The sequence below is a fragment of the Melampsora larici-populina genome (genome assembly GCF_000204055.1).
Source record: "Melampsora larici-populina 98AG31 unplaced genomic scaffold MELLAscaffold_80, whole genome shotgun sequence".
NCBI lineage: Eukaryota > Fungi > Basidiomycota > Pucciniomycetes > Pucciniales > Melampsoraceae > Melampsora > Melampsora laricis-populina.
The window spans coordinates 134,229-155,751 of record NW_006768844.1 but is presented as its reverse complement, the minus strand read 5'-3'; the positions used below and the strand labels follow the sequence as shown (position 1 = coordinate 155,751).

At 40.8% G+C, this 21,523-nt stretch overlaps 7 protein-coding genes across 7 annotated transcripts; 2 read left to right on the top strand and 5 right to left on the bottom strand.

Moving 5' to 3' along the window:
* Nucleotides 1-604: 604 nt before the first annotated feature.
* On the bottom strand, nt 605-2,059 carry MELLADRAFT_113238 (uncharacterized protein; the record flags this gene model as incomplete). The annotated part of the gene is made up of 2 exons (XM_007417892.1): nt 605-1,846; nt 1,910-2,059. 2 exons carry the CDS (start codon nt 2,057-2,059, stop codon nt 605-607), a joined length of 1,392 nt encoding a protein of 463 aa, XP_007417954.1.
* A 1,431-nt stretch (nt 2,060-3,490) lies between these two features.
* MELLADRAFT_73512 (uncharacterized protein) lies at nt 3,491-4,680 on the bottom strand (the record flags this gene model as incomplete). The annotated part of the gene is made up of 4 exons (XM_007417864.1): nt 3,491-3,917; nt 3,995-4,231; nt 4,312-4,512; nt 4,594-4,680. 4 exons carry the CDS (start codon nt 4,624-4,626, stop codon nt 3,669-3,671), a joined length of 720 nt encoding a protein of 239 aa, XP_007417926.1.
* Nucleotides 4,681-4,875: 195 nt separating this feature from the next.
* Nucleotides 4,876-5,886, top strand: MELLADRAFT_76017 (uncharacterized protein; the record flags this gene model as incomplete). Its single annotated transcript, XM_007417870.1, has 2 exons — nt 4,876-5,288; nt 5,375-5,886. 2 exons carry the CDS (start codon nt 4,881-4,883, stop codon nt 5,741-5,743), a joined length of 777 nt encoding a protein of 258 aa, XP_007417932.1.
* Nucleotides 5,887-6,788: 902 nt separating this feature from the next.
* MELLADRAFT_95407 (uncharacterized protein) lies at nt 6,789-9,747 on the bottom strand (the record flags this gene model as incomplete). Its single annotated transcript, XM_007417876.1, has 5 exons — nt 6,789-7,485; nt 7,584-7,741; nt 7,834-8,184; nt 8,298-8,876; nt 9,022-9,747. 5 exons carry the CDS (start codon nt 9,745-9,747, stop codon nt 6,789-6,791), a joined length of 2,511 nt encoding a protein of 836 aa, XP_007417938.1.
* Nucleotides 9,748-12,322: 2,575 nt separating this feature from the next.
* On the bottom strand, nt 12,323-13,609 carry MELLADRAFT_69043 (uncharacterized protein; the record flags this gene model as incomplete). The annotated part of the gene is made up of 1 exon (XM_007417854.1): nt 12,323-13,609. The coding sequence occupies one exon, from the start codon at nt 13,607-13,609 to the stop codon at nt 12,323-12,325; it is 1,287 nt and encodes a 428-aa protein (XP_007417916.1).
* A 2,011-nt stretch (nt 13,610-15,620) lies between these two features.
* MELLADRAFT_95405 (aspartic peptidase A1) lies at nt 15,621-17,192 on the top strand (the record flags this gene model as incomplete). The annotated part of the gene is made up of 7 exons (XM_007417875.1): nt 15,621-15,992; nt 16,080-16,214; nt 16,290-16,408; nt 16,490-16,569; nt 16,610-16,945; nt 17,013-17,068; nt 17,151-17,192. 7 exons carry the CDS (start codon nt 15,621-15,623, stop codon nt 17,190-17,192), a joined length of 1,140 nt encoding a protein of 379 aa, XP_007417937.1.
* A 457-nt stretch (nt 17,193-17,649) lies between these two features.
* On the bottom strand, nt 17,650-20,784 carry MELLADRAFT_45909 (uncharacterized protein; the record flags this gene model as incomplete). The annotated part of the gene is made up of 7 exons (XM_007417842.1): nt 17,650-17,930; nt 18,059-18,193; nt 18,245-19,981; nt 20,065-20,175; nt 20,248-20,369; nt 20,447-20,562; nt 20,646-20,784. The coding sequence occupies 7 exons, from the start codon at nt 20,688-20,690 to the stop codon at nt 17,713-17,715; spliced, it is 2,484 nt and encodes an 827-aa protein (XP_007417904.1).
* Between the last annotated feature and the right edge of the window lie 739 nt (nt 20,785-21,523).

The window sequence follows — 21,523 nt, the reverse complement described above, 5'->3', positions numbered from 1 at the left end:
TGAGACTATTACCCTTCAACGAAAAATCATCAAACACATGCATTGAGTAGTATATAGTTATAATAAGTATGTTCATACATGAGTTTTCCTTTGTGATGTCATATATATATAACACATATGTTAAACATAATGATATTTATGCGTTTGTTACTTTCAAATCAGTCTATATCTCAATGTGGTGACAAAACATGACCTAGCTCTATGATTCGGTGAAAACCAAATACAAAAATTGATGGGATGGTCCCGTGCAATTCATTTTACCTGAGGAGAACCCAGTTTGATACACTTTGACTCAGATCTCATGATGGTTGAGGAACAGAAGTAATAGATACAGGAGTGTTAGATCACAAGCTAAGAAAAATTCAGGCTTGTTACATAGGGGTCTTACAATCTGTGAAAAAGTTCTTGACCAGATTAGAACCTGTCATCAAGCTTTCAGTGGGTGTGTCACAAAGCAAAAAAAAATCAAGTAACACATGATGTGTTGCATTTTTTTAAAGAAGAGATAAAGAAGCTATTTACAAATTTTATATAATTAAAAGATATCAATGTGATGGTCTGAGATGAAAGAGAAACCACAACTAGACAATGGTGAAGGACATTATCAGACTAAACAAAACGGAAGTTCTACAAGGGATGGTATTAGAATAGGTTCTTTTGGAAAATATATCAAAGTAGGTGTCTCAACCACTGTGATATCAGAAGAACAACTTGAAGAACGGAGATGTGAAGAGGAGGTGTTGATAGAAGGAAGAAAGATCACTGGAGGTTTGGTGGTAGTTTGATTAACTATCTCAACTGATATATCCTCATACTCTTCTTCTTTCATCATTTGATCCAATTTAGATTTCCAGCAAAAGGTTTTGTTAGATTTTAATGGCGGAAGACTTGAAGGAAGATGTCTTCTGTAATAAGCTGAATTAAATTCTGAACATCCCACATCCGGTTTCAAGTTTTTAGATTTTTCTTTTTGCGTCCTTTTGATCATCTTCTGATTGGATGATTCAATAAAATCTAGAAACGAAGACGGTTTGAAAGATGATAATGGTTTTTCTGGACTACCAAGGGAGGCAAAAAGAGGATCTTGAAGAGTGGTAGTGTTGGAAGGATTCGTGAGAATTGAAGCTTCTTCAAGTTCGAGTTCACTAGCAGCTGAGATGTTGACCAGCACGGGTGTTTCGATACAAGTTGTATCCGAAGAAATACTTGAAGAGCGTGAGTGGGAAGATCCAGAGATGTCTTGATTTGATCTGGTGCCACTTTCTTCGACGAGCTCATCCAAGATTTCGTCACATTCTTCGCCTGACTCCTTCATGATTGCATCCAACGTGGTTCTCCAGCAAAAAGGCTTCTTTGGTGTGTTTCTGGTAGACAATTGAGGCAGGGCTGGAGGAAGATGTCTTCGGTAGTAGGCAGAGTTGAATTGAGCGCATCCTAAATCTAGAGGTTTTGATTTTGACTTTTCTACAAGCAACCTGTTAGACGCCTCAAGGTGAGAAGCTTCTAAGAAAGCCAGAAATGGAGAGGGGGCAGAAGTTGAGCTGAAGGTTGTGGTTGCGTGTTTGGGCTGAGTCGCAAGAGGTTCGAGTGTGGCTGCGACGAGGATATTAGGTAATACAGCTGATTGCGAATGAGATTCATTCGCAAGAGGACTGATAATTTTCAAAGGTTCTTCTTCGATATTTGAAGACGAGACCGGAACTTTGTCTTTGAACGAAATGGAAGGGACTGAAAAGTCCACTGATAGCTGCTCTGTGGCAGAAGGCTGAGGTTCAGATGAAGGTAAAGTCAGAGGTTCACACCTCAAGCTTCTGTCTTCATATCTAGTAGCAGTCACAAAGGAAGTCTAAAACAAAACAAACGTCAGTACCAGAATGGATTCTCCACAATGGAGATAAAAAGAACATACCACATTGACCGCAATTGACTTCATAGCAACAGTCAGGATACACGAATCAAGCTTGTTGTGGAGGCTTACTTGTGTACGAGTGATGACACTCTTGACGACACGTAATAAGTTGAGGCCAAAGGCCAAATACGAGCTTGGATAGTAAGACATCTTTGATGAGATACGCTTACGGGATTTAAGAATGGAGAAAACCTAAGATGTTGATGGTTGATTGTGACAATTGAGATTCAAAGAAACACAAAAGCGCGATGATCAATGAAGTGAAGATGAGATAGAAGCTTTAAGGCTAAGTTGAATAGTTTCTCTGAAAGATAAAAATCTATAGGAATTTGGATGTGTGGAAATGTGATAATCTGGGAGTAGTCAACAATAGCTGTGATGAGGAATTATCGCGAATGGGAGAAATCGATATATATTTATACGATTTGCTTGCGTACGAATTGGAACCATGCGTGTTCTTTGACACCAACTTGCCTTTTGCTTCGACTACTTGTTCCTGATGCATCAGCTTGTGATTAGACGTGTTGACCCAGTTTGATGTGGAATCTTATGCTTTCAGGCGCACAAATTCGCGCGTGAAAGTTCCAAGAGACCACTAATCTTGATGATCATAGCTTGAGTAATCCAAAGGAGACGCCTTCAAGCCTTTCCAGGCCACAACTGACGTGAAAAGTGCTCGTAGAAGCTTGATGCTTTTCACATAGCTCATAGAAATCCTCAGCGTGATAAAAGATGAGTTTAGCCGGCTCGACAGGAACATCAATCCAGGCTTCAAGACACCTTTCTTTCACGCTTCACGTACAAATTTGTATCATGACGCATACACAATGACCAACCGCTCAACTCAAACTACTGACCTTGCACTACTTGGGCCGGATTTGTGATAGACCCCCACAGGATGACTACAGGACTATAATGAAAAATCCAACCAGAAACACGTTCGGGGCTTGAACTTTCTTGCAAATTTCATTTCCATCCTTAGTTTACATCAGTCAAGATGAAAATCCGCACTGTAGTTATTGATCCAACAGAACACCTACAAAATGCTAGAGTTTAATTTTGATCACGCTGAGATGTAGATACAGGTGGATATATGCAGTCTTCTTTGACTCTTTGTCATTTGAAAACAATCAAGTTATGATACCCTTCATGATCATAGTACATACCAAAGATTTAAATTTTACTTTTACAATAAAGATGATAAGTAAACCTGAGATCTGAAAAGAAAATCAATAATTTGATATCTTGTAATAAATGAATTCATACTTTGAATGTGATCTTATTGTATAAGATGCCTGTTGACTTTGTTCACTCATAAAACATCTTGAATTCTTTGTTTTTCCCATGACCTTGGTTCAAGAACTAAAAAGCTTGTCAAGTTGTAACAAGTCAGAGCGAAAATAACTTCACCATCACTCAATCCAAAAAAACGGGTGGGTTTGTATGACTCTTTAGTCTACATAAGTTAGTCAAACCCAAAGACCAACAAACTCTTAATCATTATATTTTGGTTGTATTGAAAAAAACACCACTGATCTTATTAATAAGCTCATGACTAAAGATGACAAAAAAATAGTTACTACACTCCTAAACTTTCTTCTCAAAGCTCAATTCATCTGTATCATTTCTTCATCACTTTGATCACTTCATAACCACAAAAGAAACAAACCCCATTGAATTTCAAAAACCCATATACCATTTCATCAACTTTCAACCTAATCTGTATAATCTGTAAATCATTTTTTTCTTTTTGGGTGGTCTAATCACGTTTCAATGGTTTTTGAATCACTCTCACCCCTTTTCCCACTTCAATCACAAAGATTTCCAATCCATCTCCCACTTCAATATGACGTTCAGTCGCTCCCGTAAACGCATCTGTCACCAAAGCTTCAACTCTTTCTAATGGTAAATCAGCTCGTGGTGGTGTATAAGATTCACCTTTTCCATAAACCGGTTCTACAGGTGCTGGTGGTCCATTCGGATCACGTATCATATTTTTCCCACCCACCTAACCATCCGTCCAAAAAAAACATCATCAGTTCATGAGGTCAAACAAAAAAGAAAGGAGACACATCAATCACTTACTTGATTGTCTAAGAAAGGTTGTACTAAACTTTGAGCTGCACCTGCAGCTCTACAACTCTCACGTTCATAACTACCTACTGGATCAAACGAATAAACTGCACCTGTTCCATCCCGATCGATACCAGCTAAGATCACATATGCATAGTAAGGAAAGAATCGACGACCATAGAGCATGGTTTGAATAAGACGAGCAATAGATTGAAGTGAAGGCATTGAAGAATGGGTATGATTATACCACTACAAAAAAAAAAGGAAAACCAAAAAACGAAAATCAAACATGATGAAATTGTGTTTCTGAAAAGAGAAGAAAGACTTACAACAAGTCTTTGTTTGATTTGTTTGACTAATTCTTTAGCATCTGCTGCAAATCCATTGACAGCAATACAACATTGATCTGTGAGTTGAGTCACTTTTGGAGCATAACGTGATTGGATTGAGTATCCTTCTGATTGACGAGTATCACCTGCGATGACGGCAAAAGATTTGGAAGAGATCGCTAAGATCGTCCCACCGTTATCCTTTTAAAACCCATACCCAAATCCAATCAGAAAAGATATAGATTGTTGGGATGAATGATTAGATAGATTATTAAAACTTACGGTGTATGGATTGAATTGATGACCGACTGGCATGGTGATGATGATGATCGAATGGGATTTCAGTTCAGAATGGTCTGGTGAAGGGAACTTGATAGAGATTGACTGTGACGGTGGCACGATCGAAGACAGTCACATACATACGTCACCAAGTTAAGTTACACACAAATTACATGACACCAAACTACATTTTCAAAGTCAACATTAAATCAAACAACATTCCCAACACCATTTTCATCTCCCAACACACAACATTCATCATTTCACCACTGGCACCACACTCACCAAAGATGCAATCAAAACAAACTGAACTCAATACCACTTCAAGACCGAACCCAAAGCCAATGAACCAATTCAACAAGATCAGCACCACAGGAGACCCAACCCTAGCCAAAAAACGAAACCGAAACTTACTAAGAGATTATTATGGATTATCATCAACATCATCAAATCATCCACCAGAAGAAACTCATGATATGGATTCAGTTTTATTTAATCATCAAGTTTGGTTTGAAAGATTAATTCAAGATTCTTCTGGTTCTACTACTTCTACTGGTTCTTCTGGTTCGAGACTAGATTTAATTCTTTCAAATGCTAATCAAATCGTTTCTGAAATTAGAGAATTAGATGGTGAAAGACAATCATTAGTATATAATCATCATCATGAATTAGTAGATGCGAGTGTAACGATTGGAAAAGTAAGTCAATCATTAAAAAAACACTTGATTTATAAACTGATGACACTTTTTTGCGCGGTCGGTCGTGTTTTTTGGGGGACATATAGATGAAAACAAGTGCTGAAACTTTAGATAATACATTAAACGAATTACAAACTGAGTTTTCATCAATTTCAGAAACCATCAGTACGATTTCAAATTCATTTTCTTCTTCTTCTTCAACCAAACCCAAATCCCAAACCCCAAAAACCCCATCAACAAAAGAAAAAGAGTTAACAGAATACTTATTACCAATAATAAGTTTACCAATCATTTTAAGATCTTTAATCAATACAGGAAATAAAATTAAATCAGATCAATTATGGGGAGAATGGGAAATAATTTTAAAAAGTTTTGAAGAATTAGGTATTGAGAATATCAAAAAGATTGGGAATGAATGTAGAGAGATTTTAAGACAAGCTAGAAATTTAAAATAAAACAATCAATTCATGACTCAAATTGCATTTTTGTTGATATGTGTTAAATAATTAATCTTTCTTGATGTATTATTAACTATTTTGTACTTTTTTATTTGCTTGGTATTCATGTTTTTTCAAATCTCAATTTCATAGATCATCTCAAAAGTAATAGAAAAAGTGAGTGTCAAAGAATCAATATGAATTCAATATTGCAATAAAGTCATCTATGTATCTAAACACCACTATTAAAAAATCAACCTTCTTTCTTTATAATAAAAAAACTTAATTTAACGTGGAATCCAACCTGATCATTATGTAAAAGAAAATTGATCATGATTTTGTGTAGGCTGGCACTGAAAATGAATTGGCGAAAGAGTTTTTTTAAAAATATATTGTATGAAGTGATACACTATCTTTCACAAAGAAAAACACTTATATAAACAAACATACAAAGCTTAAGAGATTAAGAAAGAAAAAGAAACTAAAGATACTGATATAAAGTTTAAGATATATAAAAAATATAAATATAATATATATTTTAAAGACAATAATAATGATAATAATGATATATTGATAATTAGATTTTGGTTTTTTTTCTTATTTTGTAATTACTTGAACACGATTTATAATAAAAACAAAAATAAAAAAGTAAGAAGGAAATCACTCAATTGCAATGCGCAAAACATGTTTGTATACTTTATGTAGAAGGAAAAACAAACAAACATATACATTGAAGATAGAGAGAGAAAAAGAGAAATAGAAAGCCAAGCCAAGGCAAGTAGACGATTCCTATTAAATGATATCTCGTCAAGATATGTATGTATAGAAAAACGTTCCCAGAGGTACACAAGCAGACATAAGTTGAGTCAAAGATGAAGAGTTAGAGAGGTGTGACTGGTGAATCGAATAAAAAAAATGTGCGTATGTATATAGGTGGTTTCTACATATATAATTAAAATCTATACCTCTCTTCTTACTTTTTGATCTTCATTCATTTTTTTTCGTATTTGTATATATTGGTACTGTAGTAGTGAAAAGGTGTTTTTCTTGAGGATTTTTTCTTTCAAGTCGGTTGTTGATTATCACCCCATCCATTCCATTCCCCGTGTCCATCGGTATTATCATCATTTAAAAGATGTTTAAGAGTTGAAGTCGGTCTTTCAATTCCTTCATTCATTTCACTTTGATTAAGACTAGACGATAAACTTGAGTTTCCAGTTGATCTACTTTGATTTGTGTTCTCTCTGATAGGGTGAATCGTTTGAATGTCCAATGATTCCACTGGATTACTTGCATATGTGGTTGGCAAGCCACGATTAGCTTTTCTTCTCTTTACCACTCCTCGATCCGGGAACGCACGCTCCCGAGCAGAGTCAGACGTGTTTGTTGTGATGGTAGTATTGGAAGTATTGACCGAACAAGTCGAGTGATCACCACCGCTCACGTGACTACTGCTGCTAGTAGCACCACAAGTCGACGCTGATGAATCACGACTCCTTACACCAGACCGACGGAAAGCGTGATCGCGTGACAAAGATGATGAAATCATGTCATCTGTCATCCCGCTCATCGTTGAATCTGAGCGTGGCCTGTTGGGTTCATTGATCACGCTTTGTTTTTCCCTGCCCCTCAGAGGCCGTGAGATTGGCCTTGGATGATTCACAGAACTAGGTTGATGATGATCGGCTTGGTCTTCGTTCACATTTGAAGCGCGTTGCTGACGATGCTGGATGCCAATGATACGCAGCCTCTCAACCCAACTATGTATGTGATGTAGTATCGGAAATAAGAGATGTGAGATCAGTAAAGAGGAAATATGAAGTAATAGAGATATGATGATCCAAGAAAATACACCCACGCATCTGCTCGGTCCACACTTTCCGAAAAGGTGCCAGTAACCGATTTGAGCATGTCCAGACCCTCTACGGCAAAGGAGAGGATCCGGTCTGCTGCTATCTCAGTAGTACCACGTGTTGTGTGAGAGCCCTGAGAAGTCGATGCTACGTTTCTATCAGCCTTTAAGACACATTTTCAAGGTAGGAATGAGTGGATCAGCGGTGTGCACGCGTGTCAAGATGATCAGGGAGAGCTGCCTAATCAAAATATACCTGAAAGTGTTGACCGCTGTCTAAGCCTGATTGACTCGTACCAGCATGAGCAAGCATTTTGCGTGGATTAAGACCATTTTCAGCTTGTATTGTGGAAGCCCATTTGATAGGAAGACTAAGGATCGTCTTCCGAACAAACTGCTTGGCTTGATCAGGTAATGCTCCTCCTGCGTACTTGGATACCACATCTACTACTTTTCTGATCGTTTCCACAATCTCTTTCTTGATATTCGCCAATGTTCGGACCGCACTAGGAGAGATCAGAGCATTGGAAGAGCTACCAGAGACATTGAGTGAGGCTATAAAATCTCGTAAAACAGTGATTTGATGGTCCATATGTGCTGAGGCATACTAGCTCCAAGTAACAGATTCAGAGGTGGTTTTGTAGAAATTGTGTGGTCAGAAATTGTTCAAATTATCAGGTACAAGGTATGAGTCATAGGATGGCCAGATGCAGAACATACCTGCAGCCAATGTAAGCAGTACTTGAGGCTTTTCATACTTTCTTCGCTAACCGCTGCTCCAATCCCTCCAGCAGTCATACCGGCTTCAACAAGCATATTTTGCCATCTGCTTCGGCCAGTGTTGGCAACCTGAACAAGTCGACCACCAGGCGACGCAGCGGGAGTGTCAAGATCGGATTCGTCGTGTGTACGGTGATGCTCATGAAGATTACGGTGGTGTGAGATATCCGTGGGTGAAGAAGGTCCATTGTGAGTCATATGAACGTCTCCATCGCCATAAATCGTTGAATTGACATTAGAGGGAGTGATAGTCAGATTTCTCTTTCGGACGCCCGAACGATCCTCATCGTATTGGACCGAAGGCATATCTCTCCCATCATCAGGGTAGTGAGCGTCAGATGTGGTGGGCTGTATGCCTCGATAAGAGGTTGTAGGCGGCGGAATGCCACCGATTTGACCGAGTCGATCAAGTGCTGCACCGGCATAACGATCAATCTGAGCGATTCTCTCTGGACCGACTGTTGAAGCTACTCGTCCAGAAAGAGAGGTGACCGAAGATTCGACCAAATCTGCACCATACTGTTAAATTCCATAATTAGGATAATGGCAAATTTTGTGCGAAAGAAGAAATGAGCTAGCTGATCTCAGTCTTTGAAAATCGTATGCACTGAAGTGATGAAAGATTACAGCGAGTGCATGAATCAGAGGAATGGAATCCACAAACTTTTACAACCCGACTGGTGCCTTTTCCCCTCTCATATGCACGCACTACACCACTGACCAATGGCATACGGCCGACTCGTTGAAGAAAAATGCCCCCTTCAGGGTCTTCAACTTGAATGACTTCCACTGGATGACCATGTGCATCAACTGGTTTTCCTTCAGCGTCAAGGTAGAAGCCACCTGGGGGAGCTTGATTAAGGGGTCGACCAGATTGAGGAGCTGTCGATCGAGACGGGTTGGATGACAAAGCAATAGGCGTATCTCGGGTACTTGATGTGGTAGGATGTGCAACAAAAGAATGAGATTGATGTCCTTGTGATTCTTGCAAACCGATGGGAGATTCAGAGTAACTCGAAGACCGAAGATTGGAGTGAACTTGATGATGGTGGTGATGAGAAGGTGTGGGACCATCACCAGAGTAATTGAGTTTGTGATGATGATGATGATGATGATGATCGAATCCGGTAGAACGATGAGTAGTGGGTGGAGAGAAGTCAAAGGTAGGACGAGAAGGACCACCAGTTTTCATCACACTAAGAGCATTGATAGCCATTTTAACTTCCTCATCATCTTCATCAATAATCGATCGATGTGAATGTGAATGGTCATCAGGTTCAGTATCGTTACTACTAGCTTTATCATCAAACTCGAGTTCATTTTCAGAAGCATCAGCCGAACTATTTCGTAAGAACGAAGTGGAATAAGAGTCGTTTGATGGATTCAACATTTTAGGATAAATAGTAAATTGATAAAAGCGAATAAAAGAAAAGTGAAATGGTAAACAGCAAAAGTAATGATTCACTCAAACTAGAAAATTAAAATTAAAATTAAAATTAAAATACAAACAAAGTCAATTCATTTGAATTCAGGGAAAAACTCAATCACTCTTCACAAACTCAAAACCTTATTCACTCTTGTCTATGAAAACCAATCTTAACTTCTCACTCAATATCAGCATTCAGCATTCAGGAGTCACTCAAAATATATGCACTCAAATTCAAACACAACCCAATATCTGAAAATCTCACTTCATAAACATGCTTCTTATACCACTTCTCACATCTTGAAATCCAATCTCTGTTCCGATAAAAGCTCACTTGATGAAATAAATTATAACATCAATTCCAATCAGAGAGTTTTGGTTTGGAAAAAGATGCATTCAAAGATTCGTAGACAAAGATACATATACAGTCAACTCCCTCTAATTACATACAGTTTGGCGGGTGGTTTTTTCATGCACTTAAAGGAATATGCACTTATAGACCTCATTTTGGCTTGAAAACCCCTTTTTGGCGGCAAAAAATCCTATGCACATAGAGAATTATGCACTTACAGGGATATCAAGTTAGAGGGAGTTGACTGTATGCACTCAAACAACACAGCAAGTTGACTTCTAATTACTTTCAATCATATATGCACTATGAAAAGTGACATGGACAGCAGCACTAAACTTTGATACAAGAAGTAAGTTGCAACATCAAAATCTAAAACTACAGCACTAGATACAACATCAAAAAGAATTGTATAGGACTAGATAGGAAATCCAAAAGGATATCACAACACTAGATAGCTCAAAGAAAAAAATGACTTTTTCTGAAATAACTAGCATTGGTTTCCATAAATAGTTAAAGCGGATGAATTGATAATGTGGAAAGGAATATCAAGAAATTGGTAATCCAAAGAGGAAGAAAAAATCTGATTTTTTTCTTAAAATATATTGAAAAAGAGCCGTAGATCTCATACTCTTCCTAGGAGCCCAAAAGGTTGAATCAGGACATTCTCCGGCCATTAAAGATCCACACAAAACGTATTGGGTATTCTAGTTGAATCACTACAACAAATGACTTTCTGTGTTGATATTCGGTCAAATTGGATAAGTCTACCTTAGGATCGCCTACCTATACTGTACCCGCCATAACTCTTCGGTGTCACAGTGACCGTGGAAGGGCTCCCCCGACGTCAGGGGGCCCTTTGATCTCTTGCCAAAGCAACGCAAAAAAAGTTCAAATTATATCCTTCACAATTTGAGAGGCTGAGTTTACCCAGCTTGATGGATGCCTAGTAGCCAGTCTCAAGTTTTGGCCTGAGGAACACTGAGCAAGTATTTGACTCCATAGCCGGGAATGAGCGGGGATGAGCAGGGATGAGGTATTCCAATCTTTTCTAATAATAATAAAATTCTAAGCACCATGCATCCGCTATTGTCACAGATAGATTCCCTGTGATTTATGATTCACTGGACGAAAAGCTCGTCTCCAATGGCTGAATGTCTTCCATGGAAGATCTTTTATTCTGACAAATTGTATTTAAAGACATTCATTTGACTCTCTATAAATTAGTAAGAGAACGCGTCCGACATGCACACCGAATACTCGTACAATGAATAGGTAGATTGGTGGGGTTGGAGGGATGCTTCACCAAATGGTCACAGGACAGAATTGGTCCGAAGCCAGTATGCATATCTCTCCCCAGACTCTCTATCAATACTTTTTCTTAGCCCTTTGCAAAACAAAAACCACACAATTCCGAGACAAACGCATACACTGTAGGTCCCCCAACGTCGGGGCCCTTTCCACTGGCACTGTGTGTGGAAGTTGAACGGCTCAAACTCTTAGGAAAAAGGATTCTTGAGCTAAAAACACAAAGTAAGATAATAAATGGTGATTGAAAAAAAAATCATCATACCTTTTATTCAACTCCACACTTGTATGATTTATGGACAAAAACTGTCAGCCAAAAGCAAATACCTCTTTGAACCTGTCTACAACGCATCACTGATGATTGAATAAACGTGTTGAATTGATAATCACATCCAATGATCATGACAATCATGATGCTTGGGAACAGAAGGATATCTGAAATAAGCTTATGTGTAGAATGGGGATTTTTGATTCCAGATTTAAGGCTGATGACAAATGGTAAAATAACGTATAAGAGAAATATCTTTGAATAAGAGCACCAAAAACACAAAATCATGTTGAAATATGAAGACAAAGGTAATATAGACATCCTGTTTAAAACAACATTACGGATGAAAAGTTGAAGAAAAATATTGAATATCATAAACTGATCTTTACCGAACTATATATGGAAAGAGAGTATACCTCATAATTAAAAAGACAAACTAAAGAAAACACCAATATACCAAACAACACTATACAATAGCGAGGATAATTGCGAAAGCTGATCAAAACAAATGTTGAAAGATAAGGAGACATATGAAGAGAAGCGATAAATCATACTCAAGTTTGAATATGAATAGTGAACAGGGCTTTGTATCGGGGTTGAGTTTTGAAAATCATTTATGCTAAATCGCTTGGATGAATCGCAGGTTGAATTTCATCACTCCGGAAAGCACGAGAAGCACTACTTGGATTTCTCAGTAAGGAATCAAGTCTCCAATCAAACTTCCCAGAAATAGCCCCGAGAAATCGTTCACGATTGGGAAAGGTGACTGGAAGTGATTGTTGATGTTTGTAAGCTTTTTTGAAGTTCGGTAAGAAATCAATACCAAAAGATTCGAGTCGTGCCATGGATTCGGAGATCGGACCAGTAGGATTTTCACCAATGACAACACTAAAGATATGACGACGAAGTTGACGAAGTTGATCTTGTTCTACAGTCAATCGAAACTTTTCAAATGCCATTAGGGATGATTCATCACTGAGAACATTAGTGACCGGTTGAGATGCAAATCTGCTTTGAAAGTGGTTTTGAACAATCTTGAGCCATTCTTGAGCCCATTCTTTCCTTTGTTCTTCACTTCCCAACTCTGTCATCTTTCCAATATTGCTTTCAACTTCCTTGAAGACATTATCAACTTCGAAATCATTCATAACGATTGCTGAAAGCAGATAGGATGTATGATGTACCCTCATCGCCATACGATTCACTCTACTCTCTAAACTGGTGTATTGTGCGATCCAATCCGGAAGATTGCGACAGAAGCTGACATATTTAGCACGATCCTCTGCATTTAACCGAAGCCCAAAATTCACGATAGTGCGTGAAAAGATAAAGTATGGGATCGCAGTTTTGACCAGATTCCATTTTTGAGAAAACCAAGACCTCTCCTCCGGTTGTGGATCGGGGATCTTTCCAGAATAAATTTTGTTAAAGTACACCTGACAAGCCCGGATCGCTCCTGGATATTCAATCTCTTCTGCTTTGGATTCAGTTTCGCGAACAAGAGCCGATTTACCACCATCAACGCTTGGAGGTACCTTGTCAGATTTCTGGGATTCTTCCACTGAAGAGGCAGGATCAGCATGAGGTGCAGTAGAATCAATCTCGATGGTGTGATGTTGAGGTGCGTAACGATTGACTGCCAGCCGTTCGAAGAGAGTTGTAAATGCTATCGGGTTTACTGAAGGTGCAGGCTCTTCTTCGAGCCGTCGGAGGGCATAATGCCAGAACTTTCCGCTAAACTCATCGTCCATTGAACCCAAACCTTTTAAAGCCTTATCCAAACTTTTCGGTATGACTGTACGCCATGCGTCAGGTTGTTCCGCCCAGAGGTGCGAGGCTACCAAAGTTAAATGTGAACCAAGGAAAAATATTTGAAAATAACTAAGCCGAGTCATTAACATCTTGGATCTGAATGATGTGTGGCACGATGGTGCATTAGTAATGAAAAGATACTTTGATAATTCTTAGATCATACTGAAGAGAAAAGCTTACAACGATAGTCAAAAATTCTAAATTGGAAAATTTTAATAGTGATGGTGAAAGGCAGTGAATCTCGCCTTGTAGTCCCAGAATTATGAAGCAAAGATGGAAATGTATGAGATCCCTTGCCTTTTCACTCTTGGCTTCAGAGTTATCACCACACATGATGATATTTATTCACATTGAAGGGCTTCCGGGACGCACCACGCATGTGCGACATCCCCTCTTCAACAAGAAAGTCGCATTAACATTCTAATGCGACTTGACTTTTGAATCACAAGGGGAAGTATTTCTCAACGTTTTGTTGATTGCAATGTTTTAGGTACCTCCAGAGCTTGGTGACCATCATGGTATGCGCAATCCTACCACTCGACGAGGCTTGTTAGACCTTCCGAAGTCTCGGTTGCAATTGATATTTTGTTACGATCGTGACTAGTCACAGATGTGCTGTTTCGCACTCGTCCCAAAAAGAAATTCATTGAATCTGGAGACTTCCACCTCGGGGCTCTCCACCTTTAGTACTTACTTATCTTTAGCATTGGTCTCAAAAAGTTAAACATTCTGAAGTCTGGGATTTCCACTCCGGCGATCAGCTTCTTCGCCCCAAAGTCTTACATCGTTTTGAAGTTTGGCAATCCTAGCTCAGCGATCCCCTCTTTCCGCACTCGTCCCCAAAACGAAACAATCGAAATTTCGGAATTTCCATCTCGGGGATCTCCCGATACGTACGATTTGTGGAGAACAGGGCCGTTAAGGCGACCAGAAAGAAGCTGCTCTGGCGTGTCGCCACAGTCTCCTTCAATCACCGAGCTCTGCAGATCATGAGCAACTCCACTATGACATGTTCGAGATTTGAAGTGGCGACGACTATCTCACCTCACCCTACTCACCCGTTCATCACACCATACGGTATGTACCTTTCACTCGCGGTGAAGCACTGCCAGAGCGCAACCGTACTATTATCTCGTGAGATCAACTAGCTCTGCTGCTGTGAGAGTGTGAAAAACAAGTACAAAGCATGGTGGCTTATCGTAAAGGTCAGCCGGTCACGATACGCCTGAATCATAGCATACAATCCAGCCTGTTTACAGGTTAGGGTAAATAGTGCCTAAGGGTACCCGTGCATCTGGCACAGCCACGTAAAGTTATGTAACCACATAGGATCTTTTAAGCGTATAGAAGGTTTTCTCTACAGCAGTAAGCTGTTGAGCTGCTGCTTTCAAGGAAAGCAGAACAAAATCGATCAATATTCTCTGGATTCGATATGTATCTATCTACAGCGTATGAGATGGTCGATGTAATTGAAGGTAAATTGAAGATAAGAGTGCCGACGGTGGGCCTTCACCAAATGCCTACATCTCTTGGCGCCGGAAGGGATTCAGATGCAAATGTGGCACAAGCAAAGCATCTCTTTGAGCTTCGTCCCCCTCCCGGAATTAAGGGGAGCGATGTTGTGAAGTGATCTTCCATGGCCGGTGATATGAGTCCTGTATTTTATGGTCGACTACACTCACTCCACGAACTGTTTTTGTGGGAATCACATCAGGTTGTACAAAGATTGGGAGAAACAAATATCCACAAAAGCCAAAGCCAAGACCATACCCATCCTTGTGAAAGTTCAAAGAACCCTTTTTGGGTTATTCAAGGCTGCGGAGTCCTGTCGATTTCAAAAAGTTTGTCGAATTCGGCGCGGAAATTTCGGCAAGGTTTTTAAAATCGACAGTACATGGCGGACAAACGTCACGAGATAGATGGCCGCGAAGATTATTGTATGAAGGCGGTATGCAACTGAGCCACGTGGGAGTGCGGAGGAGTATTTATTGGAAGGGCTTGTGGTGGAAGTATGTAGTAGAAGTTGTCCCTTCATCAGAAGCTTTGACGATTTCCAATTTTCAATTCTACTTTGAACGACATCTCTTCCTCTCTCACGATATGCTGTCTATCAGTTTAGGATGGTTATGTCTTTCAGTATGTTTGTCAGCAAGCGGTGCATTCGGAACACCATCAAAAATATCACTGCCCATCACCAATTCGATTCAACTTGTTGGTATCGATGTTGGCGTAGGTGATCCACCCAATGTGCATCGTTTGGCGATTGGGCTTGGTTCATCAAACACTTTTTTTGGTGCTAAAACACCTTATATTCCTACCCGATCGACGGTGGATCTGAACCAACCATTTCACATCGATTATATGTATGGAAATGCGACTGGAAGATGGGTTAACGACACCGTCAGCTTTGGTTCGGGAAGCAATCAAATTCAGTTGCCCAATATAACCATTGGAAATGTTTCCTCATTCATCGTCAGTCCTTTCCATAACTTCTACGTCGTTGAACATAATCCAAAGTTGGGTTGGCTCAGCACCTGACACCGTCGAAATTCATCACAGGGCTTCGCCGATTTTGACGGAATGCTTGCATTGAATCGAGTAGGAGAGTCAGCAGCACACCCAGATATAGAGACCTTGTGGACACCAATGTCATATATGTGGCATCGGAACTTACTCAAAGAGAATGTCTTCTCGGTAAGAAAGCCTCATGTTAACAATTCTTACACTTCTCTTCCCGTTTTGAATGTTTTCATCTCTTTGGACTACTAGCTCTCCTTCAAACCTACTCGCACCATGGAGCCCGAACAAAATGGGATGATTACCTTTGGTGGCATCGAACCCTCTTTATTTGTTGGGCAGTTGGTCTGGTACACTTGTAAATCATACGCGTATGTGTTCCTCAATATTTGAAACTCCAAATCGGAGACTAAACGCTGAGTGATGTGTTCTTGTCTAACATTTTTTTTCAGTGCCTGGGATTGGACTGCGAGCATCAGTTATGGCGGTAAAACACTGTATTCAACCCCACTCATGGGCAGTTTTGACTCCTGTAAGTCGTTGGCTATCCAGCGCCTTTAGAAGCTCAGCAGTTAATAGTATTATTTTTTCAGCATATACACTCGGACCAGCTTTGGCCGATGACTTATTTGCGGAATACTTGGCTGCGATTCCGGGTGCCGTTTGGGATAACGATGACTTTTGGAAAAACAATCCTAATGGGTCTGTCAATAGACATATGCTCAAGGTTCCAAAGACTTCACTCGGTCAGATGAAGGATTTGTGCTTCACTGCAGCAGATAAACGACCTTGGTGCTTGACTCCCGAAGCTCAGATGATTCCCGAAAACTTGCTTCCTGATCCTACCTATCGCTATTCATACGTCTCCCCACTTGGTACAACCGTCAAGGACGGTTCGACCTTTATCAGTGAGTTGAACTAGATTACCTTTTTCAGCAGAGTCATGTTCTCACGCCGCTTGATTTACATCACCAGTGGGCTTGAAAGGTCTTGAGCGCTTCTATTCAGTTTACGATATAGAGAATTACCGAGTAAGTAATGCGTCTTTGTTACATAATGACAAATCAAATGTAGGAGACACTTATATATAATTTGACTTGCTTCACCCTAAAGATTGGTCTCGCTGAAACTTCTTGGACAAAGACAAAATTTTGAAAGAGGCGTCTGAGCATGAACAAGTAGAGAACTTCGCTCAGGTTTATCATTATTCTTATTCTTGACGTATATATAATTGGATGCAAACAATATGACATTGGGATGTATACCCTTCACAGATGATCCTCCGATTCTCGCAAGCAGAAGGTTTTGCTTGCTCCAGCTTTAACATCACAAAGAGAAGTAGCTATGTGTGCCCATAATTTACAGGTCCTACCTATGTGACATGATGTGGTCATGTGCGTAGTTTGTGTAGGGGATGATCATCTTGTGGATATGACGTGCGCGGTTATAGTCATGTCATTTTCAAGGATGTCAGCCCTGAGCCCAAACTTGGTATCAGATGATGCGTGATCCCCAGAGTCACTGTTTTTCTTCACCCAACGGTCTCCTTGTTGACCATGAATCTTGGAGCATGGTAGTCACATTTTGCAAAGAAGTAATTTTTATCAGAAAAACACGGGTATGCAAATCCGTTTGTTCATGACCATACAAGACGTTTCTATGTACAAGTTGAAAATCAAGCAAAGATAGCCTTCTCAATAGCTTGTTCGACTTTCTCGATATTTGATGCTTCTGTATTCAAACTACAGATCAAATAAGCTACATTCCCAAGTGGACGAGCATGGATTTCGAATGATAAACTCGTTGAGTTCTCTAAAGACATCCGAGAAGAGAGTAATTCCTGTTGTTGCTGGATTTTCTGTAGCAGTTGGGATGCAGCTTGAGACGTATATCCTATTTTCAGCGCATAACCAGAAGACGAGAATTAGTCAGTATTATGCGGTAAGATATCCAAACAGAACCTGTTGGTGAAAACTAGGCTTGAAAGCGTAATTGCTACGAAAAGAATCATCCAGCCTTACCGGATCCGCTATCCTGATCGCGAAGGTAAATTGCCAAGACAGTTCCAAGACACATTACACTCTCGACTCGATCTGAGGTACAGATCCGATTAATAAAGCTAGGCGTCCACAAACTCCAGGTCAAGGATTTTGTTTCTGGTTCGATTCGAGTAGGTGATAATGTTTTTTGTTCGTCTGTCGATGGACTTTGAGTCCAATTTGTTCTTGCTTGATCCCATTGTCCATTATCATCCAAGCGTGCGAGTAGACGAAGTCCGGTCAGGGCAACAGAACACCCGATAGGATGAGCAGTATAAGAATGACCATGTAGTAGTGCGCGAGGGGTAGAGGGTGCTAGAAAAGTCTCAAAGATAGTCCGGCGAGCAAGTGTGACACTCAAAGGCACTGTTCCTGCTGAGAGGATCTTGCTATAAACAGCAATATCTGGATGGATCGAGCCGAGTAAAGTAGCAGCGGTGGAATGGCCCAAACGGTATAGTCCGCTAAAGACTTCATCAAAGACCACAGGTAAACCGTTCCAATCGTCATGTGACTGATTTCCTTCTGGGGGACGGTCTTCGCCAGATTGTGAGATAGCTGCTCGATGGGGATCAAAAAGTGAAGCTTGGTCCCGCACAAATTGTACTAGTACATGTTGAAAAAGAGGGTCGACAAAGATCATACCACCCGCTCCCATCACTACAGGCTCGAGGATGAGTGTGCCAAAGCACATGCTTTGACGAGCTTGGCCGATAATCCGTGTAAGGTGAGCGCGGTAGATATTCGCAAGAGGGTCTTCGCGAAGCCGAGTGGCGATATCAAACACTTGATGGAGACCTTCGTAGATTTTGGAGATTGGCGCCTGTTTCCATTGATCACCACGAGCTTCGATGCGCGCTTTGCCAGCACCGATGAGGGTCAAACACGGTGGATCCATCCAAAAGCCTCGACCACTGTACCAATCAACCTCTGAGTTGTAGACCGAGGGTTCACTTGCGTCCATGGCTCCGATGGTGTCTCCGTGGTAGCTACCCCGAAGACCAAGTACCCCGAGTGTCCGCCGTTGGGAATCAGATAAGTGATGCCGCCGGCTGTAGCTAGCCAAGCCCATCTTCAAGGCCACTTCAACTCCCGTACTCCCATTGTCGCTGAAAAACACTCGGTCCGCCCAGCCCTTACCGACGTTGTTGAGCAACCATTCCGTCAAGTGCATTGCCGGGGGGTGGATGCATCGTGGAAACAGTACGTGGCCGTATCGTCCAGCAGCATGTGCTGCGCTGAGTGCGATCTCGGGATGAGCATGTCCAAGAGATTGAGTCCACCAGGAGGCAGAGCCGTCGAACGCAGGATTCAGTAAGGATAACGAAGATTGACATGGTTCGCTGGTTTGGTCAGGTGATTTGGGTTGATGCTTCAAGAAAAAATCTCCCGATGCGCTATCGATCACCGTTACATCAGAAGGTCTAGTCACGGTGGAGTGTTGAACAAACGGCCACCAAATTTTATTGAGCGCACGAGTCGGCATACTATCAAATTCCTTCAAACGATTAGAGTGTACAGTCTGTAGACTCTGCACGAGAGCAGTGATAGAGGTATTATGTTCAGTTTGCGACACGCGTTGATAATATTCAATCATTTGAGATCTATCAGCTGCCTCATCTTCTATAGTTCCATCCATGATCCGATCGGGCGGTTGGTCCAGAACACCAAAGCAAAGGGAACGCTCTTGAGCCCATCCTTCGAGATATTCCCAGTTACGATAGTAATCTTCTCGTAGTAAGACAAGTGCGTCAATGTCATAACCATGGAGCTTGAGGGACTCGTATGCCGAGATCGTTGATGAAATTCCACCTAGGTGATGTGAGCCGATGAGGATAGTCGGCATCCTTAAGGGACGGTAAGCCAGCATTTGAGACGATCCCGAAAGCGTGGGCGAGTGAACACCTATGGAGTGTCATAAGATTTAACCACATTTCGAAATTTCATCATCAAATTGGGACAAGGATTCCAAATGGCCCCATACGCACCTCCGGCCGATTCAACGTAAAGTGCGCCAATTCGATTAGTACCCACGGATGCGGCACGATTGGCGATGTGCTGTTGAACTCCATGAATGAATTCTTCATCGCTAGGAATCACTAGCTGGTCGGTTGTAGGGTCATTAGAAATCGGATACTTTGATTCGGCAGGCTCTTCCGTTCATCACGCACCTGGTGGAACACTGTCAGCTTCCTTGGACATTCGAATTGCTGCCAGATGAGGGCTTACGGGGTCTCGGAAGGTGTACAAGCATTTGGCGTCCACATCCGGCCCGACAAACTTTGTGATATGACTAAGCCAGTGCAGCAAACAAAGACAATGATTGTTAGTTGTGCTGGAGTCAAAAAGTAAACCAGAAATGAATTGCACCTAGCATCAGACTGAAGACCTGTTCCAATGGGCTTCAGATAGCTAGTTTGTTCACCCAAACGAATCGAAGCTTTGACGAGAGCAGTAGAAATGATCGTTTTGCCGATATCCGTTCCCTAGGATCAGTGGTAAGATCGCCAGGCCCGACAAGTCAATACCTTTCGTCCTTGTTCAGCCTGAAAAGGAATGATGAACGTACCCCGCCAAATATTTGATGAACTCGCAAATTTCGATAGAGTGCCATTGATTGAGGACGAACTTTGAGGAGAAGTGGACGTCCGAAATCTGAAACCGGAGAAAAAACCTGTTGGGGTTTTGGTAAAGGTTGTGGCACGCGCTGGAGAGCCTGAGAACTTTAGAAAACGAAAACAAACTGTCCTTTCCAGAAGGACAAGGAAGCCAAGCTTTCGCATACGACCATCATGATAACAAAGTGAAATTTACACAGCGCCTCCTTCACCTCATCACACCGGCTGCACCTGCTTGGGACGAGGTTGCAATCATATGCTCAAAACCACCATCACTGTCGAAAGCAAAAAAACATTCCTCAGAAAAGGAAAACAGGAGAAAACCTTGAAAACGATTTATTGACGTTCTTACAATCATCAGTCAAGCAAATATGGTCCCCACTTCCATCTCGAACTTCATGATTAGTACCAAGTACTCTTTCATAACTGGAAAGTGTGAGTTTTGTCAAGTCATGAATAAGAATCATCAAAAGTGATCTCACTGAATTACTTACACCTGTGCACCAAAAACACTTCAGGAAGAAGATTTTGATACTATTCCATCTGATTATATTTAATTCTATAAATTAGCCAATTTCTTCCCTGTAGACCCCCCTTTATGATTTGCTATCTTCTATATCTGCTATAGACTGTTGCAAACCTTTGAAGTTCTGCCAGCACATTCCATGTTGAATATCTGACTACTATGTTCTATCACACTCATCTAAATTAAACCTATCATCTGTTTTTATCCAAGTGAGTTGATTCCCTTGATCACTTGAACTGAACTTTGCAAAATTGTCAAAGTCCTTTTCAGATATTTGGATAAAAGCTATTCTAGACTAATAAT